This window comes from Gallus gallus, chromosome 9 (assembly GCF_016699485.2).
Source record: "Gallus gallus isolate bGalGal1 chromosome 9, bGalGal1.mat.broiler.GRCg7b, whole genome shotgun sequence".
Taxonomy (NCBI): Eukaryota; Metazoa; Chordata; class Aves; order Galliformes; family Phasianidae; genus Gallus; species Gallus gallus.
In genome coordinates this window covers 4,505,939-4,531,661 of record NC_052540.1, presented here as the reverse complement: position 1 = coordinate 4,531,661, position 25,723 = coordinate 4,505,939, and the positions used below count along the sequence as shown (strand labels likewise).

General features: G+C 60.6%; 1 protein-coding gene across 21 annotated transcripts in view; it reads left to right on the top strand.

Moving 5' to 3' along the window:
• Window positions 1–463: 463 nt before the first annotated feature.
• KIF1A (kinesin family member 1A) overlaps window positions 464–25,723 on the top strand; it is a 32,638-nt gene continuing 7,378 nt past the window's right edge. For 3 of the 21 annotated variants that reach the window (XM_015277102.4, XM_040705865.2, XM_015277101.4), the window contains exons 1-36: window positions 464–570; window positions 3,198–3,340; window positions 5,959–6,035; window positions 6,127–6,306; window positions 6,669–6,734; window positions 6,843–7,021; window positions 7,276–7,387; window positions 7,548–7,625; window positions 7,897–7,962; window positions 8,303–8,320; window positions 8,598–8,673; window positions 8,770–8,848; window positions 9,035–9,177; window positions 10,806–10,939; window positions 11,553–11,632; window positions 11,782–11,857; window positions 13,430–13,509; window positions 13,742–13,848; window positions 14,009–14,092; window positions 14,181–14,361; window positions 14,438–14,510; window positions 14,719–14,812; window positions 15,291–15,439; window positions 15,738–15,916; window positions 16,009–16,146; window positions 19,971–20,089; window positions 20,169–20,254; window positions 20,462–20,600; window positions 20,713–20,881; window positions 21,250–21,340; window positions 21,493–21,611; window positions 21,767–21,822; window positions 22,940–23,048; window positions 23,164–23,230; window positions 23,326–23,410; window positions 23,649–23,754. In XM_015277102.4, the coding sequence (XP_015132588.1) occupies window positions 3,235–3,340; window positions 5,959–6,035; window positions 6,127–6,306; window positions 6,669–6,734; window positions 6,843–7,021; window positions 7,276–7,387; window positions 7,548–7,625; window positions 7,897–7,962; window positions 8,303–8,320; window positions 8,598–8,673; window positions 8,770–8,848; window positions 9,035–9,177; window positions 10,806–10,939; window positions 11,553–11,632; window positions 11,782–11,857; window positions 13,430–13,509; window positions 13,742–13,848; window positions 14,009–14,092; window positions 14,181–14,361; window positions 14,438–14,510; window positions 14,719–14,812; window positions 15,291–15,439; window positions 15,738–15,916; window positions 16,009–16,146; window positions 19,971–20,089; window positions 20,169–20,254; window positions 20,462–20,600; window positions 20,713–20,881; window positions 21,250–21,340; window positions 21,493–21,611; window positions 21,767–21,822; window positions 22,940–23,048; window positions 23,164–23,230; window positions 23,326–23,410; window positions 23,649–23,754 (3,701 nt within the window). In that variant the 5' untranslated portion in view covers window positions 464–570; window positions 3,198–3,234. Of the gene's footprint in view, window positions 571–3,197; window positions 3,341–5,958; window positions 6,036–6,126; window positions 6,307–6,668; window positions 6,735–6,842; window positions 7,022–7,275; window positions 7,388–7,547; window positions 7,626–7,896; window positions 7,963–8,302; window positions 8,321–8,597; window positions 8,674–8,769; window positions 8,849–9,034; window positions 9,178–9,508; window positions 9,536–10,730; window positions 10,940–11,552; window positions 11,633–11,781; window positions 11,858–13,429; window positions 13,510–13,741; window positions 13,849–14,008; window positions 14,093–14,180; window positions 14,362–14,437; window positions 14,511–14,718; window positions 14,813–15,290; window positions 15,440–15,737; window positions 15,917–16,008; window positions 16,147–16,859; window positions 17,118–19,970; window positions 20,090–20,168; window positions 20,255–20,461; window positions 20,601–20,712; window positions 20,882–21,249; window positions 21,341–21,492; window positions 21,612–21,766; window positions 21,823–22,939; window positions 23,049–23,163; window positions 23,231–23,325; window positions 23,411–23,648; window positions 23,755–25,081; window positions 25,109–25,723 lie in introns of all 21 variants that reach the window. The other 18 variants (XM_040705864.2, XM_040705860.2, XM_015277100.4 and 15 more) reach the window with 15 other exon arrangements.

Sequence of the window (25,723 nt, the reverse complement as noted above, 5' to 3'; positions counted from 1 at the left end):
GGTGGTTGGACTTAATGGTGTTATTGGCGTTTCCAACCTTAATTATTCTCTGATCCTATGGCACTAAGGGGCTGGGACATGGTCACCGGCACCGCCCTGCCCACGGCCTCTCCATCCCGTCCCCGGGGAGCCCTCGGCCGCGGTTGCACACGGGACCGGGCAGGGGCCCGCAACCCCCCCCCCCCGGCTCAGGCGGCCGCCCGGGCGGAGGCTCCGCGCACGGGGAAGGGGGGCGGTTGCCGTGGCGACGGTTGCCGGGCGCCGGTTGCCGTGGTGCCGGTTGCCATGGTGACGCAGGTCCCGCCTCTCCCCGCGCCCTTGCGGCGGATCCGCAGCGCGGGGCCGGGGGTGGTGGCGGTGTTGGGGTGGGATGCGGTGACGTCACCGCCCCGGGCGGCCAATGGGAGCGCGGGGGTGGGGCGGGGCAGGGCGGGACCGCAGGGGCGGGGCGGACACCGCCCGCACCGACACCGGCATCGGCATCGGCAGCGGTATCGGCGTCGCCACCGGCGCCGGCCCCATGCCGGTGTTGAGCGGCTGAGAGCAGCGCCCCGCCGCCCACGGGCACAGGTACGGGCGGCGGCACCGGCATCGGCACCGCGCGGGACCCCTTCGGGAGGGGCTGCGGCCGCCGCCCCATCGGGGCGCAGAGGGGCAGCGGGGGGCTGCGGGCTGCCAGCGTGCGGGCACGGGGATGGGGCACGGCGGGCACGGCGGGCACGGAGCCGCCGCGGCTTCCAGAAGCATCTGGCGGGGGAGGGGGGGGCGATGCCCCGGGGGCGGCAGGTGCGGGGCTGCGCGGCTCCTGCGCCGTCATCGTTACGCTTCGGGATGAACGGCGGCGGCCCCGGGAGGCGGCGGAGATCCGCGCGTGGCACGGCTGACCTTGGGGCGGCCGCTGCGTCCCCGCGGGCAGCGCCGGCGGCTTCGGACGGTGGGAGGGGGCGGCTGGCACGGAGCTCGGCCGCCCCTTTGTCCTCCTCCCCCAGCCCCGCACCCGCGCTGCCCTCCATCTTGGCTGAGGTGGCACAGCGGTGTCCGCAGCTCCCCGCGGGCCCGCAGCCTTCGCATCACCACCTGCTAGATGGATTCAATGCGCGTTGCGGAGCTGCGGTGCCCCGACACCCGAGAGGGGCAGGGCAGGGCAGGGCAGGGGGCGCAGGGCATGGCACGCAGCCACCAGCCCTGTGCGTCCCCCCGGAGCTCAGGGATGGGCGATCTCAGCCCGCCTGCGCTGCGTGCTGAAAACTGCACCGTCACGGCCCTTGTGCAAGGCTGGGCTGGGGACACGAGATGGGTGTCCCAATGAACGTGACTGGGGACAATAGCCCTTCCCCACGGTTTTTGGATGGCGTGGGACAGGTGGAGGTCAGAGAGATGCCACAGCCACCATCCATCCAAAAGGAAAAGTGATGCCAGGGGCCGGGCAGCTGGCAGGGACACAAGGCTTTTACACCAACCTGGGAGGGGCGGGTGGCCAGGCCCCGGATGTGTCGTGTCATTGAGGTAGTGGGAAGCAGTCTTCGACCCCGTAGGGTGTGACCCCAGCGGGAGGGATCCCATAGGGATGTGGGGCAGCAGAATGCCCAACGCTTTGTGGGTGATGTCACCCGAAGCACAGCATCCTCCAGGGGATGGGTTTCTGCTGAAGGTGGTGTGGCGATCCCACAGCATCCCGATGGGACGGGATGGGAAAGGATGGGAAAGGATGGCTGCAGGGCATCCTGCTGTCACCTTGGTGGGATGGCAGCATGGGGTGTGGCAGCGCCGCCTTGGGTTTAAGGGTGATCCCTTCATCTAATCCCCGCTCAATTAATCTTGGCTGATCCCATTAATTGTTGCTCTGTGGCCATCGGGCCGCTCCCGCGATGGAGCTCTGCAGGGAGGGGACGCGTTGGGGACACGACGGCCACGTGAGAGCCTCCCTCCCCACTTCCCATCCTCTGGACCTCTCCCAGCAGCGCCGGCCGCGCGTTATCGGATTTCTCTCGAAGGCAGCGGATTAGGCAGGCGGTGGCCCCAGGCACGGGGATTGGGCCGGGAGGGGATGGCAGCAAGGAAATGAAATGGACGGAGCTGCTCCAAGACAGAAAATGGAGCCCGGCACCTTGGCGTGGCTCTGCGGCAGCTTGTTCTTTCCCTTTGGTCACATTTATTTTTTATATCCCTCGATCCGAGGAAGCAGCAGGATGGGGGATGCAGAGGCGTGTGTGCATCGTGCTCACTGGGCCCAGGGTGCTGCTGACAGCATGCTGGAAATAGAGCTGAATGCAGCCTGAGAGCAGGCGCTGGGGCTTGGCATCCAGTGGGATGCAGCGAGTGGGGTTTCGGTAACCCCAAACACCCATGCGCTCCTCCTGCAGGGATGCAGCGCACCTTTAACGTGGGCAAAGCATTCCCCAAAGGCAGCACCACACTTGTCATGCCTTCTGGCTGCAGATTTCTCACTGCACCACGCACGTACCTACCCTTGGGCAGAGCATATCGTGGTTTTTGCCTCCCCTTGGGACTAAGAACCAAGGGGTTTTAAAGCGGTCCCCTTCTCTTGGGACCATCCTGTGGGTTTTCTTCTGCTCTTTCTTTGTTTTCCACAAACTGAGCTGTTCTTTTTCCACGTGAAAGCCCATTGTGTGTTGAGGGCCTGACGCACCGCTCTGGTTTCTGACATTCAAGGAAGCAGAGTGGGGCTGGAGCTCATCCCTTTGCATCTCCGTGGGGTGAGCATCCCAAGGCACTGCCCCTGCTGCCATCCCGGGGGCTGTTGGGGCACAGCTGGCAGTGCTGCCCTTTGCTGCTGAGACCATTGATTGCTGGCTTAGTGAGATGGAGCGGAAAATAGCTATTGAGCGCGCAGGGCAGGGCAGCGGGCATCTGTTGGGCACCAGGAAACCACAACGTTTGTGTGCAATGCCCGCTGTCTGCCCTCAAGTCAAAGGGTTTTCCTCCCTTCCAGGCTGGGGGCTGGAAGCTGCCGTGATGGGCACAGGAAGGGCAAAGGGCTGCTCACTCCATGGGATCAGCACCTTTGGGTGGGACAGCTGCCCTGCCCCAGCTGCAGGCGCCACGTCCCCTTCCTTCCAAGGGGCGCTGAGGGTGGCTGGGTGATGCTCTTGGCTCGTCTCGACTCAGTGAAGGACCATTCCTCCAGCAGGGCCTGGAGGTGGGAGCTCCCCTGACTCCTCCTTCTCACCCCACAGGACAGCTCTATTAGCAGCACCCATCCCGGCCGGCACCATGGCGGGCGCGTCGGTCAAAGTGGCGGTGCGCGTGCGGCCCTTCAACTCCCGCGAGATGAGCCGGGAGTCCAAATGCATCATCCAGATGTCGGGAAGCACCACCAGTGAGTACGGCGTCGTGAGCCCCCGGCACACTGCGGGAGTGGGGATTGCTTGGGTTGCAGGGGTCAGAGCAGGGCTTGACGCCGTGTAAATGGCAGCGGTGGGGAAACGGTGCCCCGCATCCCTCCTCTTTGGCTCTGGAAGCATGCAGATGGGACAGCACCTAAAATAACTCCCAGCTCCCTGCGTCACCGGCGGAGCAGGAAGTGCCGGTGCCAGCCACCCCCATGGCACACACCGCCAGCAAAGGACGCCGCAGCGTGACGCGTGGGGACGTCTGGCAGGTCCCGGTGTGGGCAGTGCGGCTCCCGCCGGCCCTTTGCTGACAGCGAGCTTTTCCTCGCCCGCGGCGTCAGGCGATGAATGAACAAAGCACGGGCTGATCCCGCTGGGGGGGCCGTGTGGGGCCACGCTGAGCCCCTCTCACCGATGGAGCGTGACAGCCTGGGGCACCCCCCGCCCGGCAGCGAGGTCAGAGCTGAATGCGGTTGGTGGGGTGGAAGGCCCTCTCGCAGCCTCTCCCCCTCCCCAGGGTCAGTCGCAGAATGGCATACTGGGGCGGCTCTGCGCTCTGCATAACTCATTCAGCAGAATTCATCACACCCTGCTGGGTGCAGGGGCAGGGGGATGGGAGTGAAGGAGCCAGCCCTTCCCGCAGCCCTTGTTCCCCGGTTTCCAGCCCACCACCCCCTGCCCCCCCACGTCTTGGCTCATGGTGACCACCCGCCTGCCAACACTGCTGCTTTGTTCCACTACAGCACTGCCACGGGGACCCCGGCCTCCTTCCCACAGCCCACTGCCATTCCCGAGGGCAGCGTGGCACTGAAAGGCCATGGACCGGGGCTGCAGGAGCCCTGCAGGCACTGCTTTTCCAGGTGCTTCCCCACACTGATGTCTGCTCTCCGGGGCTTTATCCCAGCCCGAGGCCTGACATGTCTGTTGTCATGGCAAAACACGGGGCTTTAAAATATGGGGATTAATTTCATTCTGCTTTGTCCAGTTCAATACTTGTGTGTGGCAAAGATAAGCGACATCTCCAGATGTTCTCCTCCTCCCTCTCTTGCCCGTACACCTTTCTCCCCATCATAGAATCATTAAGGTTGGAAAAGACCTCCAAGAACATCCAGCCCATCCGTCCCCTCAGTGGCAAATAACCAGAGGGAAAAAAGGGGCATGGAGAGCATCTCAGCTTCGGGGACAGGACAGGATGGGAGACTCTCAGGGTCACAGTACATTTCCCATTTCCCAGCCACGGGCCACGCTGGGGCCGTGCCCCCCCCGCCAGCTGGGTGGCTGCAGCTGGGGCACACGGAGCCGCTCGGTGCCATCCCCGCTGCTCCCAGCCCTGTGCCCAGCACTGACAGCACTGCGACACGGAGTGTCCTCCCTGTGCCAGCTCCCTCTCACTGCGGGTTTCGGTCCTGACCCCTCCTTTGTCACCTTTGTGGTGACAGGTCGAGGACACGTTGCCAATTCAATACGGCCAAGCCCGTTCCCTAGCGACCCCGCTGTTCATGAGAAGACTTCATCATTAATTTAGGACCCGGGTTGTATCAAGCACAGCAGTGGTTGTGGTGTCCTCACGTTTGCACTGGGTGCTTTTGCACCCCATTCCAAACTGGAGCAGTTGGGGTGACTGGGCCACGGGCGCTTCTCCACGCAGGTGGGCAGCGCTGCAGGCACCCGCTGGCGTGGGGCAGGTGGATGGGCAATGGGATGGCGATGGGGGAGATCCATTGGAATTTGGGCTGAGGAACACACTGAAGTTTGAGTTGCAGAACCCACTGGAATTTGGGGTGCAGAACCCACCACGGTTTGTGCAGCCCCCCCCCCCCATCTCCTCAGCAAGCTCCCAGCCCTGCAGCACTGGCAGGGAGCACTGTGGTCCCGCTGCCACTGCTGCATGCTGGCAGGGCTCTTCTTGGGGGCTGGGTGCCCCAGGTTGGGGGCTGTTTCCCCCCCCTCCCCACGCAGCCCTGCACATGTCCTGCAAGGGCATCTCAATGTCAGCGGCGATGGCTGAGCGCTGCGTCCCGTGACTGCCCTCCCGGTTTGGGTTTCTTCTGACGCATCTCTGCGAGTGCCGGTTATTTCAGACCGAAAAAAAAAAAGCATCATAAACACTCCACGGGGTGGGGGAGAAAAAAAGAAAAAAAGCATCGAGCAAGTGAGAAAGAGAAGTGATGCAGTCTCTGATTTCCATGGCAACATCCTTTTCACCAGGGGATGGGAAAAAGCAGGCTCTTGTTTCCGCTGGCGGTTTAACACAGGGCATTAATCACCCTGCTGCTGTGGGGAGGGGAGCAGGTACCAAAATAAAGCAGCGGGCAGGAGGGGGCTGGGAGCACTGAGCCTGCCCTGCTCCGAGTCCCCAGGGGTGGCTGTAGGGGATCGGGGCCATCACCCCGTGCTGTCCCCGCGGTGCCATGGGGCAGGAGGGAGCCCAATGGAAGGAGCTGCTCCCCCTCACTGTGCTCACCCACACGAGGCTTTGCCCTCCTGTCTGCCCCCGGTTTCCATCCCGGCGGGGATTTAGGACTGAGCCCTTCGCAGCCCTCTCGGGGTGTGGGATGCGGTGCTGCCACCCGGTTTCATCACATCCCTCTCTGTCTGCCCCCAGCTATCCTGAACCCGAAGCAGCCCAAAGAGACACCCAAAAGCTTCAGCTTTGACTATTCCTACTGGTCCCACACCACGGTAAGCAGCAGGGGGCCCAAGCCCGGCTGGAGTGGGATGCAGCAGGATGACCTCCTTCTCTGATTCCTTCTCTCCTGCCTCCTCTCTGCAGCCCGCAGACATCAATTATGCGTCCCAGAAGCAGGTGTACCGCGACATCGGCGAGGAGATGTTGCAGCACGCCTTCGAAGGCTACAATGTCTGCATCTTTGCCTATGGACAGACAGGTGCTGGCAAATCCTACACCATGATGGGGAAGCAGGAGAAGGACCAGCAAGGCATCATCCCGCAGGTACTGCCTGGTGAATCGTAGCATCGCTAAGGTTGGCAAAGACCCCTCAGATCCCCAGGTCCAACCCCAGCCTACCCCATGGTGCCCACTGCCCACATCTCTCAGTGCCACATCTCCACGGCTCTGAACACCTCCAGGAATGGTGACACCCACTTCCCTGTGCCGCTGTGCAGTGCCTCACTGCTCTTTCTGAGAAGAAATTCTTCTTAATATCCAACCCGAAAAGCTGCCTCACACCTGAGCAGGATGCCCAAGGAAGAAGTCAGAGGGAGGGACAAGTGGGGGGGATGATCTGTGGGCCAGGGGGCACTGCAGAGCATCCCTCTGCCTGGGGCTGAGCATCCCAACTCTTCCCTCTGCAGCTGTGTGAGGACCTCTTCTCCCGAATCAATGACACAACCAACGACAACATGTCCTACTCCGTAGAGGTAAGCACATCTCCTTGTGGGGGTGGGATGCTGGAGTCCCTGCGTGTTGGCTGTGCACCAACACCATTAATTTCAAGTGAAACTCAGCCCCGTGCTTGCTGTCCCCAGGTGAGCTACATGGAGATCTACTGCGAGCGGGTGAGAGATCTCCTGAACCCCAAGAACAAGGGGAACCTGCGGGTGAGGGAGCACCCCCTCATGGGTCCCTATGTGGAGGACCTTTCCAAGCTGGCTGTGACCTCCTACAATGACATCCAGGACCTGATGGACTCGGGGAACAAGGCCCGGTGAGTGGGGTGCAGGAGGGCACTGAAGGGCTCGCAGGCACCTCCAGGGACATCAAGATATTTGGGCATGGGCTGAAGTTGGCTGCAAAGCTTTCCCTGGTGCTGGGGGCAGGGTGAGAGTTTGGTGCCTCTCTGCTTCCCCAGAAAGGAGGCAAGATGTGACCTGCCTTGTCTGCCCTGCCCCATAACTGTCCCCAGCATCGCCGCTCTGGCTCTCCCTGCGGAGTGTCATGCCTTCTGTCCTCTCCCCACAGCACGGTGGCTGCCACCAACATGAACGAGACCAGCAGTCGCTCGCACGCCGTCTTCAATATCATCTTCACCCAGAAGCGGCACGATGCCGAGACGGACATCACCACTGAGAAGGTGAGAGCAGAGCCCCTGGGAAACCCGAGAGGACACAGCGAGGGCTTTTTGTGCCACTCTTGGCCGTGGAGAGCAGCTGGGAAGGTGTTGGGTGTTGGGTCCTTTTGTGCTGGACACGTGCCGAGCCTGCTACAGCTGTCGGCTCTGCCTCTGCCTGCAGGTCAGCAAAATCAGCCTGGTGGACCTGGCTGGCAGTGAGCGAGCTGACTCGACCGGCGCGAAGGGCACAAGGCTGAAGGTGAGTGTGGCACAGAGATGGTGCCAGGCCCCTCGTCCCCAGGTGTTACTTGTCCTTTCCCCACACACTGCACTGGAAACTGCCACTTTGTGAGTTGCCCAGTGCCGGGTCAAGCAGGATCCACAGGCTCCGCTTGGGAGTTGCTGGTTGCCCAGTTAGACCAGCTGCTGTTTGCACACCCTGCCCTGAGGCTTCCCCATCCTCCTGGGCTGCTGGGCTTTAGTGCTGCTCTGAAACAGGGCCTAACGGTTACGGCTTTTCTCTCCATCAGGAAGGAGCAAACATCAACAAGTCCTTGACCACACTGGGAAAAGTCATCTCTGCTCTGGCCGAAATGGTAGGTAGCCTGAGTGTGGGTGAACAGCCCCATGGAGCACCCAAATTCCCATCTCCAAGGGAGGTTGGGCACCCAAGATCTCAGATATGGAGCACCCAAGCTCCCATCTCCAAAGGGGATGCAGAACATAGACTCCCAGCTCTCAGGGATGGGCAGATTCATCCTAGCCTATCCTGCACTGCCCAGCCCCTGTGGCTGGAGCCAACTCATCTGATAAGACTGCCACGTTCTTGGGGTCCCGTGCTGGGTGAAGAGATGGGGAACAGCTTACTGTCACCTCCCTCCCCCTGCTCCTTTCTATTTGCAACAGAGCTAAACAATTTTTCTACTTTCTTTGCAGGATTCGGGGCCAAATAAGGTGGGTGCTCTGACAGGGCTGGGTGGGTTTGTCTCCTGAGGAGTGGAAGTGGGTTGTGGGGTGGTTTGAGTTGAGCCCTGTAGGGGTGAGACACTGCATGGACCCAACTCGCGCTTTTCATGTGGGTTAGGCTGATCCCTCAGCATCCTGGTCAATGCGTGGCTCTTGTTAGACACCTCCCAGCCCTTGCAGTGCGTTTTGCAGGCAGGATCTGTACATTTCAGCAAAAAGGAGAGCAGGCAGTCTGACAGCCTGACCTTCTGCTTCCTCTCCCCAGAACAAGAAGAAGAAGAAGACAGATTTTATCCCATACCGGGACTCGGTGCTGACCTGGCTGCTAAGGGAGAACCTGGGTGAGGCTGCGGGCACGGGGCCTGGGGGGCATGGCTTGGGGGGGACGGCTGCTGCAGGGACCACAGCTCACTGAAACCCGATGTCTGTCTGCACAGGGGGCAACTCCAGGACAGCCATGGTCGCTGCGCTCAGCCCTGCTGACATCAACTACGATGAGACACTCAGCACCTTAAGGTAGGCTTTGGCAGGAGGTCTGGGGTTGGGTAGGTCTCCAAAGCCCAGCTGCTCCTTTGTGCTCTGTGTCCCTTCCCTTCAGCAGGGAGGAGGTGAGGGCTGCCTGCAGGCCCCTACGAGAGGGACAGTGCCCTGCCCTGGGTCCTCTGTCCGAGCCATCCTTCTCAGGGCCCTGTCTCTCCCCAGATATGCCGACCGCGCCAAGCAGATCCGCTGCAATGCTGTCATCAACGAGGACCCCAACAACAAGCTGATCCGGGAGCTGAAGGACGAGGTGGCCCGCCTGCGTGACCTTCTCTATGCCCAGGGGCTCGGGGACATCATTGACAGTAGGTACCACGCCGGGCAGAGCCAGGCTGGGGTCTTGTGGGGATGCTCCCAGAGCTGCCCCGTGTCCTGCTCCACGCTCATCGCCCACCTCGCTGTGAGGAACGGCGCATCCCCTCCTTGTCACCACCCTGCTGGGACATCCGTGACCAGCCCCACATGTGCCATTCCAGAGCCCTCCTCACCCCACAGCCTGTGTCCCACTGCCTGGGATGATGCTGGGGGGCCCAAGGCCTCTCCTCCCCGTGCTTTCAGGCTGTTGTCAATCCTACCTAGATGAACCCACTCTTGTTCTGTTTTCTTTGTCTTCCCCCCGCTGTCTCTCTCTCTTAGCCCACCCTGCTGCGGGAGGATCCAAATGTGTGTATTGCCTGTCACTGGTACTCTGTGTTGCTTCTCTGCTTTGGGGAGGCTGTGCCAAGGAGCATTTGTGCAGCATGGGGAAGGGCTCCCACGGCTGCTCCCAGCGCGCTGGCAAAGGGGCAGTGGCAGAGCATGGTGCCCTCCTGCGGGAACGGTTGGCACAGGGATGTCCCTGCACTGTCATCATGCCCTTCCCTTGTGCAGGGCATGCTTACTGCAGTGTGAGGTCCTGCAAATTCGCCCGGTGGGACCTGGTGTTATGGTCACTGCAGGGACCCTTTTCCCCATGCTGTAACTGTGCTTCCCCTTATTGCTGCTGCTGCTGCTGCTGGGCTGGGTGCTGCTTTTGGGACTGCTTCTGCAGGCATGGGCCCTGCTCCCGGGGCAAACCGGTGCCAGGCAGGCATGGTGTGGTGTGGGTGGCCTTGGGACACCTCGGAGACCTGCTGAGGGTCATCCTGGGGGCAGCAGAGGAACAGGGTGAATTCAAGGTGGAGACTTCACAAAGTGATGGGGTTCCTGTCCCCAAACAGCCAGAGGGTGACACCACCTCTCCTGGTAGTGACTGGGCAGATGGGACGGTTCTCTCCATAGAAGCTGGCTGGTCCCTAGGAGCAGGGAGGTTGGAGTGGCCAGCATCCACAGACAGGGGACGTTGACCCATATCCACATGGATTGCACAGCAGCAGCAGCTGCAAGCATCCCACTGGGAGATGGGACCAGCAGCTGGTGCTTACTGATGCTTGAGGTGCTGGGCTGCAGTGAAGTCTGAGCACAAGTCCCTATCCTTTTGTCCCCTTTGTAGGGTGAGGGCTCCTGGCTCTCCTTGCTTTCCCCAGATGCCCCTCGCTCACAGCCCAGCTCATATGGGGCCATGGGGCAGGATGCCAGGGCAGCTCCGTGTGCTTGGGAAAGGTGGTTTAGGCACCTGCTGTCAAAAAGCATCCCCAGCAGTAGCCCAGGAAGGGCTCCCAGACTGCTCCTGAGCTGCTTCTGACAGTGGCCCCAGGGCACTGCTGCTGATCTGCTCTGCCGACGCTCTGCCTTTTTCTTTTAATTTCTGCCTTTCTTCTTGCCACTTTTTTTTTTTTCTCCAACAGCTTTTCTTGTTTCTGTCTTCTTTCTCTCTCTCTTCCTTCTTCCTGTCCATGTGTCTTCCCCCCGGCCCGTCCCTCTCCTTCCCCACCCGTAGATGTGTCCGACTTTGAGAACAATAATGGCACTATTGGGGCAGAGCTGAGCCAACGCCATGACAATCTCTCCACAGTGACCAACGCTATTGCTGGCATCAGCCCCTCTTCCTCCCTGTCGGCTCTCTCCAGCCGCGCAGCCTCTGTTGCCAGCCTCCACGAGCGCATCATGTTTGCTCCAGGCAGCGAAGAGGCTATTGAAAGGCTCAAGGTAGGAGGCTGGCTTGTTGCACCCGCTGTTTGCTGCGTGTAGGGAATGAGAGTTAAGAGGAACAGCTGAGGGAAGTGGGGCTGTGCGGTCTGGAGGAGACTGAGTCATGGCCTCATCGCTCTACAGCCACCTGAAAGGAGAACGTGACGGTCTCTTTGCCCAGGTGACAAGTGACAGGTCACGAGGAAGCAGCCTCGGGTTGTGCCAAGGGAGGTTCAGACTGGGTATCAGGAGGAACGTCTTCACAGAAGGGTAGTTAGGTGTTGGGTTGGGTCCCCACCCCTGGAGCGTTGAGGAGCTGTGTGCAGTTGCACCGAGTGCCGTGGCTGAGTGATGGGACGTGGCAGGTTGGGTTGGTGGTTGGACTTGGTGACCATGAATGCCTTTTCCAACCAAGATGGCTCTGTCAGTGTGATTCTGTGGACCCGGAGCTGCCAGGTGCCTTGGGTGAGGAGTGGGATTGGTGCGGCGGGGCCGGGCTGGGGCTGTTGTTGCTCTGTGGGATGCAGTGAGTGGATGCAGAGCCCTTTAAAACCAGGCTGAAAGCGGGGCCAGCTCCATCGCTGAGCCCAACCAAAACGTCCAAAACACTGAGCCTCCTTCACCCCACCAGGAAACAGAGAAGATCATTGCTGAACTGAATGAGACGTGGGAGGAGAAGCTGCGCAGGACAGAGGCGATCCGGATGGAGAGGTGGGTAGGCTGGGACAGGGGCAGTTTGGTGACTCCCATGGGCTCCAGCTGCACCTGGTGAGCACAAGGCATCCCCAGGGGGCACACAGGGAGCAGTGATGGGTGGCTGCCGGGGCTGGTGCAGTTTTGACAGTCTCTGCTTCCTGCAGGGAAGCCTTGCTGGCCGAGATGGGGGTGGCCATGAGGGAGGACGGAGGCACCCTGGGTGTTTTCTCTCCAAAAAAGGTAGGATTCTCTAATTCTCCCCGCTAAGCGGGCAGGGGGTACCCATGCAGTTCCCTCCAAGCCCATCTGCCAGCCAGCCCCAAATATTCCCAGGGGGCTCTCAGAGACATTAACTGTTAGCTCTGGATCCTGCGCTGCACATTTCGGTGCCAGTCCTGCTCTGTCCATATGCCACGAGTTGCTGCGATAGAGGAGCACAGATAAATAGAAGTGCCATTCCCGGCCACACAGCACGTGGAAGACACAGCCCCCATTCGAGAGACACCGTGGAGCCCTGGTGACAGCTGTGGTGTCAGGCTCTTGGTGTCGGCTGCTAACACCTGGGGCATTTGATATTGCTATCAGCCTTCAGGGCTTCCTCACTTGGAAATGAAGGCGCAGAGGTATTAAATACCTCTGTGCTCCTGTGGGTAGCATCCCAGGAAGCATTTTCTGAGCAAACACTGGCCCTGCCCCAAGCAGCTCATCTGGCAGCGAGCCCTGCCAGTCCTCACGGGACTCACGGGGCGAGGAGAGCAGGCTTTGCCCCCAGCCCCTGCTGGGACACGTGGCGATGAGCGCTTTGGGACCCCCATGTGGCTCTTCTGACAGTTTTCACACCACCGTCTTTGTTTTTCACCTGCCTCAGCCGCTGCCTGTTAGGCCCCCTGATGTGTGTGTGGGAAGCGTGGGGGTGTATTCCCCAAAGCAGGTTGGTCCCGAGGTGGCCTTGCTGTGGTGCTATTGGTGCCAACCTTCTCTTCAGCTCTCTGACTTCTCCAGCTGCCGGCAAGGAATATTAGCTCCAAAAGCGTGCAAAACCCATTCTGACTGTGAGCAAAGCACAGCCAGACCTTGTTGCCCTGCTGTACACCATCGCTGGGGTGACAGTTTGTCCAAATCTTGCAAATATGGAGCAAAATTGCAAGCCAAAAGATCCTCAGTTTCAGAGCTGGGAGCTGTGACCCAGAGGGTCTCGAGGGTACATTATTCCTGCCAGCCGCTGTGGAGAACAGCCCGTGTTTCCCTTCACCTCCTGCTCTCCTACCCTGTTTGCTGTGAGTCTCTTGCACCCAGTGTGGTTTCTCCAGCTGGGGACACCTCTGCATGCAGGGTGCCTACAGGCTGATAGGACATTTCTCCTCCTCTTTCTGAGGAACTCAGAGCTTCTCTCGCTGGCAGAAGGTGCAATTGCAGCAGCCTGCAGTGGGATGAGAGAAGCAGAAATTCCCTCTCATCAAGTGCACAGCGGCCGTGGCTTGTGGGAAGGAAATGATGGGAGGGAGCTGATAGTTGGAAGGACAGAGTGCAGATGTGGCCATCTCCATTTGAGGACTCCTTGTGCTGAGCCAGTTTGCATCCCAAATGCTCCCAGCAGCCAGGGAAAAGCCACCAAGAACTCAGCCCTTGGAAGAGAGAGCAAAGTGAGGAGGCTTGGTGGAGGCTCACACTGGAGTCCAGCCTGGCTTTGTTGGCATTAGGTTGGGTCAGGTTGGCCACAGGGCTGGCTGGTCACGGAGGCTGAACAGTGAGGAGTTGGGGGGTGAGCCTGGGTTTCACTGTGCCCTGGTGACTCCTTCTTGTGTTTCCCAGACGCCCCACTTGGTCAACCTGAATGAAGACCCGCTCATGTCTGAGTGCCTTCTCTACTACATCAAGGATGGGATAACCAGGTGAGGGCTGGGTCTGCTGAGCATTATATCTCAGTGCCACTGGGCACCCGCCCTCCTGCACCAGGGCAGTACAGCCACATTGGGTAACATGTATGATGTATGTCTGTGAGAGATGTAAGTCCTGCTGGTGGTGCAAGTCCAGAGAGTACTTTTGGGTGAAGCCCAAAGGAGGATATTTTAGGGCTGGTTTGAGGACAGATGCAGCTGGCTCGAGCTGCCTTTCCCCCAACAGGGTTGGCCGGGAAGATGCAGAGAAGAGACAGGACATTGTTCTCAGCGGGCACTTCATCAAGGAAGAGCACTGCCTTTTCCGCAGTGACACGAGGACCGGCGGTGAAGGTACCGATTGTCCTGAGGGGCTCTGTCTGTTCGGGTTCATCTTGGGGTCCTGAGCTGGGCTTGGGGCTTGATGTGAGGTTGGCCAAGCCCTGTTCATTGCTCATGGTGGGGATACGCCTGGAGGCCCAGGCTGCCCCTCCACCTGCCGCTTGTCACACAGTGATTGTGACCCTGGAGCCTTGTGAAGGCGCCGACACCTACGTGAATGGCAAAAAGGTGACGGAGCCCAGCGTGCTGCGCTCAGGTGGGTCCCCAGGGGATGCTCCCACCCACAGTTCTGTGCACTGCAGCCATCCCTGCCACTAAACCCAAGCTCTCTGTCCCTGCCGCAGGAAACCGGATCATCATGGGGAAGAGCCACGTCTTCCGCTTCAACCACCCCGAGCAGGCCAGGCAGGAGCGGGAGCGGACACCGTGCGCCGAGACACCCGCTGAGCCCGTGGACTGGGCTTTTGCCCAGAGGGAGCTGCTGGAGAAGCAGGGCATCGACATGAAGCAAGAGATGGAGCAGAGGTGGGCACGTGGGGCCGGGAGGAGGGTGAGGGCAGGAGCCCGGCTTGGTCATCCCCACCTTCTCTGCTCCCCCCAGGCTTCAGGAGCTGGAGGACCAGTACCGACGGGAGAGGGAGGAGGCGAATTATCTTCTGGAGCAGCAGCGGCTGGTAGGTGACCAGGCTTCCTAGGCTGTCCCAGCACCACCAGGCCTGGCAGGTGTTTTCATGGGGCAGCTCTGTGCATCTTGGAACGATGACAAAGACATCATCCCACCATTCCGGGGACTGCTCGTCAACACGGACGTGGAGGAGGGAGAGAAGGGGTGTTGTACATTGCATCCTGTGGGCTGCATCATTCTCTCCCTGCTTTCCCTAGGACTACGAGAGCAAACTGGAGGCTCTGCAGAAACAGATGGATTCTAGATATTACCCTGAGGCCAATGAGGAAGAAGAAGAACCTGAAGATGAAGGTGAGTGCTGGGTGACAAAGGAGAGATGGAAAAGTTTGGGTGGAAGGACAGGATGAGCTGGTGTTTCTGCAGATAGGTTTGGGAGGGGAGGGGAGCTGGTGTGCTCCAAGCAGCCTCAATTTCACCTCCCTCCTGTCAGCCCATTAGAGATGACATTAATAAAAAACATCCAGAAAACTGGTAGGAGGAAGGATTTTAGAGCGAAGACCAAAAAAAACTCCATTGCGACATCTGGCTGCAGAGCCTCAGGGAGCCAGCATGAAGTCACTGGGAGGAATTTTGCAATAAGTTTGCCCACTGCTGCACTCCATGCCCTTCCACTCCTCCTTCTCCCCACGGCAGAGCAGGTGTTGCAGCAGGGCCTGGATGCTTTCCATGGGAAGAAGAGCAGTGCACCCAGATGCCTCATGCTGCATCCTTCTGCCAGCCTCAGCAGCAGGGTGTGTGTGGTGAACGTCCCTCTGTGTCCTTCCCACAGTGCAGTGGACGGAGCGGGAGTTCGAGCTCGCCCTCTGGGCCTTCAGGAAGTGGAAGTGGTACCAGTTCACCTCCCTGCGTGACCTGCTGTGGGGCAATGCCATCTTCCTCAAAGAAGCCAACGCCATCAGTGTGGAGCTGAAGAAAAAGGTGGGTGCTGATTGCGAGCGGTGGCTCTCACCATCATGGTGTTACTGGGTGCTGATTGCTTGGGTTTTTGGGGGACTCGTGGCGTTGCTGCTTGCTGCCACAGCAAGTGAGCACAGACCTGTGTGCTGGCAGGGAGCTAAGGGGAGAGAGCCCTGAGCAAATGGCTCCAGCACATCAGCACATCCCTGTCGTGCGTCTGTGCATGTACCCACGCAGCGATGCTGTGATGGGGAGAGCCCAGGCCGATGGCACTGCGTTCTTCATGGCCGGATCACCATTCTTCTCTGCCTCCTTCCAGGTGCAGTTTCAGTTCGTCCTCCTGACAGACACGCTATATTCACCTCTCCCTCCTGACCTGCTGCCTCCCGACGCTGCCAAGGACCGGGAGAAGCGGCCGTTCCCCCGGACCATCGTGGCCGTGGAGGTGCAGGACCAGAAGAATGGGGCAACGCATTACTGGACCCTGGAGAAGCTAAGGTAGGGAGGGAGGCTGGGCAGGCTCAGCAAGAGGGCTCTGACAGCCCCAGCCTGGTTTCTCACCACTGCCCCTTGTATGCCCGCGTCTGCAGGCAGCGCCTGGATTTGATGCGCGAAATGTACGACCGTGCAGCAGAAGTGCCTTCGAGCGTCATCGAGGACTGCGACAACGTGGTGACCGGCGGGGATCCCTTCTACGACCGCTTCCCATGGTTCAGGCTGGTTGGCAGGTGAGCGCTTTGGCTCCTTCGATGTGCAGCCTGGAGGCACAGCGTCCCTCCGGGGCAGCACTGCTGTCAGGCAAAGCTGGCCTGTCGCCGCCGTGGCCCACACCACTGCCGGTCCCCTCCGGCCTCCCGTGGAGTGGTGCCACCGGGCAGGGGCTGTCAGCCGCCGGTGGAGTGCCGGTGCCGCCGTGCCCAATGCCTGTATGTGTGTGTGCACATCTGTAGGCGTCCGTGTCCAAGCGTCTGTCTGTGCCACCCATGCCGTGCGTCTCCATGTGCTTCCCGCGCGGTGCCGGCACTGAGGATGGGTGGCCCAATAAGGACACACAGATGTGTGCCTCGGAGGCCTCACCTCGTGCCGCAGCAGCACCGGCAGTGGGATTTCCCCCTGGTGGGGTGGTGGGGTGTCCCCCAGCCTTGTGTCGTGTGTTCCGTCCCGCTGCGCTGTGCTGCCTGCAAAGCCAGCGCCGGGAATCCCCGTGTTTGCACCAGTTTGTTGGGTCTCTCTTTTTTTTCCCACATTCTATAGCCGACAGCCATTGGTGGCTCCCTTTAGAGACGCACCGGATGGGCAAGTCTCTGTTTCCTGACATGCCTTGGTTTGAGCAGAAAACAAACCAAGCCAAAAAAAAAAAAAAAAGCAAAATCCCTATTCTTGCTCTCTGTTTGGAACAGCTGGTGTTAACCTGTCTTCTATCTTGTTGTACTAACCTTAGTTCAGATATCTCTGGCTGCAACAGCTCTCCTCTTTTCAACACATGCATGAGCGAGCGCATGGCTGATCTCACCCCCTCCCCTACCTTCTCGAACCCCGACTCCGACATCACCGAGCCTGCTGACGAGCAGCACGAGGGGCAGGAGGAGGAGGAGGAGGAGGCGGAGGACCTGGAGGAAGACATCTTTCCGGAGTGCCCGCTGTGTGATGGCCGGGATCCGTTTTACGACCGCTCCCCCCTGTTCAGTTTAGTAGGAAGGTTGGTGAGGTTTTAGGAGAGCATGCTGGGAAGGAACTAGCTCTTTCGCATGAGGGAACTGCTTTCTGGCACGACCCCCACCTCCAGGGCGTCCCGTGGGCGCAGGGGTGGCCGGCGGGCCGGGGCCACCGAGGTAGGGCTGTGACAGACACAGCAGCAAGGGCACAGGGCGAGCGCGAGACCCCTGCCTTGGGCAGCCCCCAGAAACCCGAGGTCTCCCTGAGTGCCACAGGACCTGCACTCGGGTTTCCGTTCCCAGGGGGCCACCTGCCAGTCGTAGCGAGGACCACAAGTGTGACACCACGAGCGTGAGGTGCTCTGTGCTTTTGTCCTAGTGGTGCACGGGCCACAAGTTTTGCAGCTGTCCCAGTGCAGCAGGCAGAAGTGGGGCTGTGCCGGTCGCTGTGAGCCCTGGCACCAGCTGGTGGGGCTCAGGGGGAGCCATGCGAGTGAGATGAGCTTGGGATCAGTGCGGGGAGGAGAACTCTATGGGAAGTGGTGTTTTCTCTGTCTGTGCCCCATGCACTGCTTGGGACCACCTCCATGGGCTGGCTGCTACAAGCACAGGGGATGCTCAGGAAGGGCACATAGAGACCCACGCTGTGAGAACAGGAAGGGAATAGAGCCTTAATTTCTCCTCCCTGTATGCCAGGACACCCCTGGGCTTGGTCACTCCTTGGCTTGGAGAGATCAGGGTGGGTTTCTGGGCTCCAACCGTGCCTTCAAACTGCTGCAATCCGCCCATCCCCAAAATGCCCTCACGACGCAGGCAGGGTGATGCTGGCCCCCTGGCTTCCCTGCAGAAGGCTCCCCAAGGGGATGAGGGATGTGTGCTCAGAGCAGGACTCGGAGCCCCCATTCCTGGGACCATGGGGGTCCACCCAAGGCAGAACCCGCACCGTGCTGGGGCTGCTTTTCCCTTACCGTGTCCAAGTCTGGGGTGCGGGGAGGAGATGGAGCGGCACAGGCAGAGAGGGAGGAGGTGGGGTAAGAGCCCTGCAGCCTCAGACCGAAAGAGCTGGGTTCTTCCACCCTTTTTTTTTTCTTTTTTTTTTTTTTCTTTTTTCCTTTTTTTTCTTTTTTTCCAAAAACCAAAACCAAAACTCTCGGGGGCACCTCCAAACCAAACCCACCGACCTGCCGAGCAAACCTCTGCGGTCCCCCAGGTCGTTCCCTCGGGCTCTTTTGAGTTCCCCGACTTCTTTTGAGTCTGCCCCGGGTTTGGCTCCCCGCGCAGCAGCTGTGCCGGCCACATTTCTCGTGAAGTGTGCTTTGATTGGTTTATGATTGGATCCTTGGCTTTGATTTCTTCCTTTCTTTCTTTCTTTTTATTCAGTTTGGTTTTTTTTTTTTTTTCGTTTTGTTTTGTTTGGTTTGGTTTTTTTTAGTTTTTTGGTTTTGTTTTGTTTTTTAGCTGCTGGCTCTCTCTCTCCAAAGCTTTAGCAAAAATTGGGGTTATTTCACTTTTGTCTTCCTTTGGAAAGGCTTTTCTTTGGTCTGAGCATGCCATCTTTGCACCTCACCAATCTTGTGGTTAGTGTCCCTGCCCTCCTTCCTCTAGTGACACACTTGTCCCCCTCCTCCCCACCCTCCTGTCCTTCCCTCCTCATCTTCCCTCCCTCCTCCATCCCCTGGATTCATCCTGACGGGCTGCCCACTGATTTTGGGGCAGGAGAATTGCTCACGGGTGGGCAGTCCCAAATCCACGCCTGCCTCAGCCCTGGTGGCCAACAAGAAGAGCTGGGGTGAGATGCTCGGTGGGGGATTGCACTCTGTGACTCAACCCCTCTTGGAGTTGTTTTGGGTGGAAAAAGCCTCGGACTTTTGGGTGGAAGAAGCCTTGGCTTGAGGTCGGCCCGAGCTGCAGCAGCAGCAGGGAGAACCTCTGGACCTCTGCAAGGCTGAATCTTTGAACGCAGGGCTGTGGCCTTTCTGCAAGAGCCTTTCAGATGCCGTTTGGATGCCTGCGAGGTTAGGAAGACTGAAGATGTCTGCGTCTGCCTTGGGAGCCTCCTGAAGCTGATGTGTCCGGACTGGTGCCATCAGGATCCCCACCCACAGGACGCAAGGACATCGCATTTCCAGACACATGGGTGGGAAAGCGGGAACAAGCCATCTCTGCTGAGGACATGAGTGCGAGAAGGACCTCTAAATATGGCGTCTTCGTCAGAAAGGACCAACATTTGTCACCAGCTCCCAGCTAGGGAGGGAGAGGCTGAGCCGGCCAGCTGTGAACTCAAGGAAGGCAGCAAGCAGAGGCCGAATGACCGAGGAATGCCACGTGCCTGTGCCCAGCCCGGATCCCTGGAGGAGGTCCCAGGGAGCTCAGCAGTCACACTGGAGCCCCGCGGTGGCACCAGGCGGGACACGGCGTGGGGACACGTGCATGCCACCGGCCACACCTCACAGCATCCCCAGCCACCTCCAGCCACCGCCGCCCAGGGCAGGTTCACCTGCAGAGGCTCTGGTGCCCAGGCCAGGACCTTCTCCCCCCCACCTCCTTTGCTCCCGCCAGCCTCTTCCTCCCTCCCTCCCTTCCCACCCTGTCCTCGCCTCGCCCGCCCCCCGTTGCCTCCGCAGCACCCCCAGCTCTCTCACGGCACCTCCTGCCCCCATCCTCCGGCTCGTCACCGCCAAGACAGTCCTCTGCCCAGCTTGCCCCCTCCCCAGGACGCGACAGCCGGAGAGACGCCGGCTCGCCCGCTCCCCGCCCCGCGCTGGCCCTGGCTGCCCCTCATGGCTTTGCTTTGCAGCGGTGACATGGGACCTGGCCGCCGGCGGCCGCCACCCGCGCTCTGGGATGCTCGGGCGGAGGCGGTGACGGCGCTCCCGTGTTGCTTCTCCCCCCGGCAGGGCCTTCGTCTACCTCAGCAACCTGCTGTACCCCGTGCCCCTGGTGCACCGCGTGGCCATCGTCAGCGAGAAGGGCGAGGTGAAGGGCTTCCTGCGCGTGGCCGTCCAGGCCATCTCAGGTAGGGACTGGCCCCGGTGCTGCTTCAGCCCGCGTGCCCCCCAGCATCCCACCGACACCTCGCTGCTTTCCTCCTGCAGCCGATGAGGAGGCCCCAGACTATGGTTCTGGCGTGCGGCAGTCGGGGACGGCGAAGATCTCCTTCGACGATCAGCACTTTGAGAAGGTACGGCCGCAGCGGGGCCTGGGGTGGGGTTGGCTGCAGACCCCACAGCATCCTACCCTGTAGGGTGGTGCCCAGCTGCTCTGCCTTGGGTGCCGTCCAGCCCAGGCACTGCCCCTCAAGGAGCTGTGTCTCCGGGCTGGGGCTGCCCTCCTTTGGGCGCTGCAGTGGCGGCGGCTCCCTCAGCCCTGTTCCTCCATTGCCCTCCAGTTCCAGTCCGAGTCCTGCCCCGCGGTGGGGATGTCTCGCTCGGGGACCTCCCAAGAGGAGCTGCGCATCGTCGAGGGCCAGGGGCAGATCAGTGACTTGGGGCCCTCCGCCGACGAAGTCAACAACAACACCTGTGCAGGTGAGCGGCGAGCTGCCAGCACGCACCCAGCGGCGCACAGAAAGCCCACGTCCCCAGCAGCAGCTCAGCAGCAGCACAATTCCTCCCGCTGAGGGCTCTCCTCTCCCCGCAGTGACCCCAGAGGACCTTCTCCTGGACAGCCCGGAGAAGTCCACGATGGATGGGCCTCTGGAGGCAGCTCTGGACCACCTGAAGCTGGGCAGCATCTTCACGTTCCGAGTGACCGTCCTGCAAGCCTCCAGCATCTCCGCAGAATACGCAGATATCTTCTGCCAGTTCAAGTGAGACCATGGTGGCCCTCCAGGCTGTTGCGTCCCTCTATGCTCTGGCCTTCAATTCCCTTGGTTGCCCCAAAGCAGGGATAGTGTTGAGAGCTTCATCCCACACTCTGCTTCCATTCCGCCCAAGACATTCATGCAAGCAAAACCAAAAGATGTGGGATGAGTCTCTGTCACTGCCTGCACACATATTTGGTCACTGGGAAAAGCAAGGGAGGGTGTTTCATGGGCACTGCGGGCTGCAGATCAGGGTGGGGTGTCTTTCTATGCCAGCCCTGCCCAGGTGGCAGCACCCAGCCCTGGGAGCAGGATAAGTTCCTGCCCTCTCTCCCACTCCTGCAGTCCCCACATGACTTCCCTTCCCTTTGCAGCTTCATCCATCGCCACGATGAGGCCTTTTCAACAGAGCCCTTGAAGAACACTGGACGAGGGCCACCACTGGGTTTCTACCATGTCCAAAATGTGAGCACCTTCCCCTCTGGCACCCCTTCACCTGCACAGCTGCCGGCAGCCATCCCTAGAGCAGCACCTTCCTCCTCAGTGTCTGCTTTCTCAGCACATCACATCCCTTTCCAAACTAGACAGTGTGCTCACGTGCTCTTTCTCTCTCTCAGATTGCTGTGGAGGTGACCAAGTCCTTCATCGAATACATCAAGAGCCAACCGATTGTATTTGAGGTCTTCGGGCACTACCAACAGCACCCCTTCCCACCCCTCTGCAAGGACGTTCTCAGGTGGGTGGGTGTGAATCACACGTTGCTCTTTGTGCCTTCCCCCTGGTGCCACAAGGCCAGGCTGGAACAGCACGAGGGGACGTGGAGGTGGGTGGCCCCAGGTTGGGACCAGTTTCTGCCACGGTGGCTTTTATCCACACTTGTTCTCTCTGCAGCCCACTGAGGCCATCCCGGCGCCACTTCCCACGGGTGATGCCACTCTCCAAGCCAGGTAGGGGATGGTGTCCTGCCCCTCTCCCACGGTCCCCCGCTATGTCCCGCTCCCAGTGCCCTGTGCCACGTGCCTGCAGAGCAGGGCTGGATGGCAGAACCTCAGGGACATCACAAAATGTGTCGTGCTCCAGAGCACCCGGCGGCCCTTTGGCACCTGCTCGCTCGGTGTTTGGCTGACGCAAACCCCTTTGCAAGCATCTTTTCCCCCTGCTCTCATGGCAGCCCCACAGCATCCCTCCCCTTGTGCCAAAGTGTCTGTGCGTAACCGCTTTGCTTTGTGTTGCCCTTTCTGTTTGTTTCCCTCCCTCCTCACAAGAGCACGCCAGCCCCCTCCGGCTCACCCACTGCCCAGTGCCGGCCGCGCTGGCAGGCTCGCTCCTGGACATGCTCTCCGGGCACGCTCTGGCGGCAGCCAACGCCGCCACCTCCCTCCTGCGGCGTGGCGTGGAGGAGCCCGCCTGCCCACCGCCCCTGCCCGCCGCGGACCGCGCCATCAGGAAGGCGCAGAAGCCGGGTTCGTGCCCGCATGAGCCTGCAGCAGGGCCAGCAGCCGCTCGGGTTTCTCACCGCAGCTGTCCCTCGGGGGGCACAGGATAGCGGTGGGGATGGCACAGTGCTCCTGAGGCCACCTCCCAGGGGCTACACGAGTCCCTGCTGCCTTTGTCTGCTGAGACCCGAGTTGCTGTGGTTTTGCTGAGTGCGGTGGTTTGCTGTGATGCCTGCTCACCTCCCGCTCCAGCACCAGGGGTCCCATGTCAGCCAGCAATCCGGCTGTCCCTGAGCTGCTCCACTGGTGCTGGAGCCGTGCTGTGTGCTTTGGGACCTGTTCCTGTCCCTTCTGGAGCCAGTCAGGTGTTCCAGGAGAAGCGCCATCTTGAACCCTCACTGCTCTGCTTGGAGAGTGGGAGGAGGTGCCATGAGGTGCCCAAGATGGGGCTGCATCCCTCTGGTAGTGCTGCGTGCTGCCTCCTGCCTTGTTGCCACCTGCCTGGTGGCCCTGCTTGTCCCCAAGCCCTGCCTGCTCTGTGTCCCCCCCTTGCCTGTGTGCCCCCAACCTCAGCAGCAACCTCCCCCTTTCTGCCTCGGAGTTAAGTTGTGCTTCCCACCCTCTACAGTGCCCGCCACCAAGCTGAGCACCATGACTCGTCCCAGTGCTGGGCCCTGCCAGTGCAAGTATGACCTGATGGTCTTCTTCGAGATCTGCGAGCTGGAGGCCAACGGCGAGTAAGTCCTGGGCGGAGGGGAGAGGGAGGCAGCATGGTGGTTGGCACCTCTGGGGAAGCACGGTGGGTTTGGGCATGTGAGCAGAGCTGTGTCCCACCGCTGTCCTCTCTTCCAGCTACATCCCGGCCGTGGTGGACCACCGTGGAGGCATGCCGTGCCACGGGACCTTCCTCCTCCACCAGGTACTCCCTGCCCAGAACCCAACCCCCGCTCCTGCCTCACTGCCCAGGAGCTGTGTTAATCACCACACTATCCTCTCTGCCCTTGGCGTCTTCAGGGCATCCAAAGGAGAATCACCGTCACCCTGGTGCATGAAACAGGCAGCCTGATCCGCTGGAAGGAAGTGCGGGAGCTGGTTGTGGGTAAGCAAAGCCAGACAGGGTTGCAAGGAGCTCCCCATAATCCTCCCCACGTCCTTATTAGAGGCTTCTGTGCTTCTTTTTCCCATCCCATTCACTTTTCACCTACTATCATGCTTGCAACAGCAGAGAGGTGACGGCCCCGTGGGTGCCACCACGGTGCCAGTGGGAGATGGGGGTGCGCACCATTCACAGGGACCCTGGCAGGAGACCTGAGTGGGTTCCTGTGCTTTGTTTGCAGGTCGGATCCGGAACACCCCAGAAGCTGATGAGTCTCTTATTGACCCCAACATCCTGTCCCTGAACATCCTGTCCTCGGGCTACATCCACCCCTCGCAGGACGACCGGTGCGTGCCAATGCTTCTCTTGCTCATCCCCCAGTTGCAGTGCTGGGGGGAGACGGGGAGCTGGTCCTGTCCAGTGGCAGTGACAGGATGCTGTGCCGACCTTGTCACCAACTCAGTCCCGTGTCGTGGCTAGCTGGCTGGAAATGCCGCTTTATGCTCGTGGCTGATCCCCGTGTGTCTGGGGCCGTGGGGGTCACGAGGTCCCTCACGCCTGTCCTGAGGGCTGACCCCGCACCACGGCTGTGATGTGGCCGCGCCGAGTGGCTGGAGTGTGTGAGCGTGGGGCACAGTGACAGTGGGGACAAGAGTGCAACCATTTGTTGGTGGCACAGGGAACGAATGATGGGGCCGATGCTGAGCTTGGAGTGGCATAGGAGCACACCGGATGGCAGCGGGACTCTTTCCCTTTGTTTTTCTTTGTTTTTCTCCTCCCCGCTGTGGCAAGTCCCCAGGCTGGTGTGCCAGGGACAGAGCCCTGCCTGTGAGGTGCCGCCCTGCAGTGCTGCTGGGGCGCATCCCGCTGCCAGCAGGCAGGGAGCGCCTGGGCACGGGCTGTGCATGCAGGTGTCAGACATTGTCACAGCCACCGGGACAGCAGTGAGGCCAGGCAGGAGGCTGATGGCCTCGGAGCGTCCAGGAGGGTTCAGACTTACAGAGCTGTGATGGTTTGTGCCGGGTGGCTGAGGCTCATGGGAGCCACGTGGATGTTATACCCAGGCACACAGGCTTGTGGGACCGCGTTGATGTGCATCAGCCGCCGCTCTGGTCCAGGCTGTGGCCAGATCTGATCTCAGCAGCCCCAGCATAGCCTGATGGAGGGGAACACGGCTCCCTCCTTCCCCGTGCATTGGGGCCGTGGGGTACCGACCACTCCCTGGGGAGCCATGGCGGGGGGGCAGCAGGCTCTGGATGGCACAGTGGGGGGACAGAGGACGCTGGCTCCCAGCAGGACACTGAGGGGCCGCTGCAGCAACCCCATGCTTCCACCCCGCCGTGTCCCGCATGCTTCGACCCTAGCCGCCTGCCGGGACGTGAGGCCAAGGATGGCAGCAGGCAGAGCGGTGTCTGCCTTCGCCCTCCTCCCGGGCTGCTTCCGCTCCCTGCTTTGCTATCGTCCGCCCCGCCGCCTCCATCGCCGACAGCAGCCCTGGCTCTGCCCTCCTCCCGCAGCCTTTTGGACCTTCCAGGGCAACCGCCGGGACCCCGCTGCCCCCAGGCAGCCCCGGGGCGCAGTGCCCAAGGCCTTTCCTTGCTTCCCTCCCAAACCGCTGCTGCCGCTGCCCATCTGAGCCCACACTAACCATGTGATTGTTTTGTGTTTTCGCAGGCAGTTTCTTGATTCGGATATGCCTAGGTATTATTTGTTTCCATTGTTTTGGTTTTTTTTTTCCACCCCCCTCCACTCTCTCCCCTCTCTCCCCGCACCTCAGCACTCATTCCCGCTGCCAGCGGCACTTGGGTTTCCAGCCCCCTCTCCACGTCCCCCTCCTCTCCCCACATCCTGGGCACCTCTCTCTCACGCCGCCCTTCCCTGCGGGTTTTGCTGTTTGTTTGGATCGTGCTCTCGCTCCTCCTCGCTCTCGCTGGCCTGCGCTCCCATCGCCCCGTTTTTGTTTGCTTCTTGACTTTTCGCACTGCTGCTCTCCTGGCTCTCCGGCATCCAGCTCTGGACACGCGGCCCCGGCCCCCTGCCCCATCCCCGTGTGGGGAGGGCACGGCATGGCAGGCTGTGTGGGGACGTGTGCTGGATGTACGCACGCCCTGCAGCCATGTGCAGCCCTCCTGCAGGTGTAGGTGTGACGTATACGTGGCAAAGGTGGATGCAGCAGGGATGGGGTCTGCCAAGACCCAGTGGGGCTCTGGGCTACCTGCAGCAGCTGGAGGCTGATCCTGCTCAGGGACAACTGAGGACAGCTGTCTGTCTGTTCATCTGGCAGGGGTTGCTCGGGGATCTCCTCATTGCCTTCAG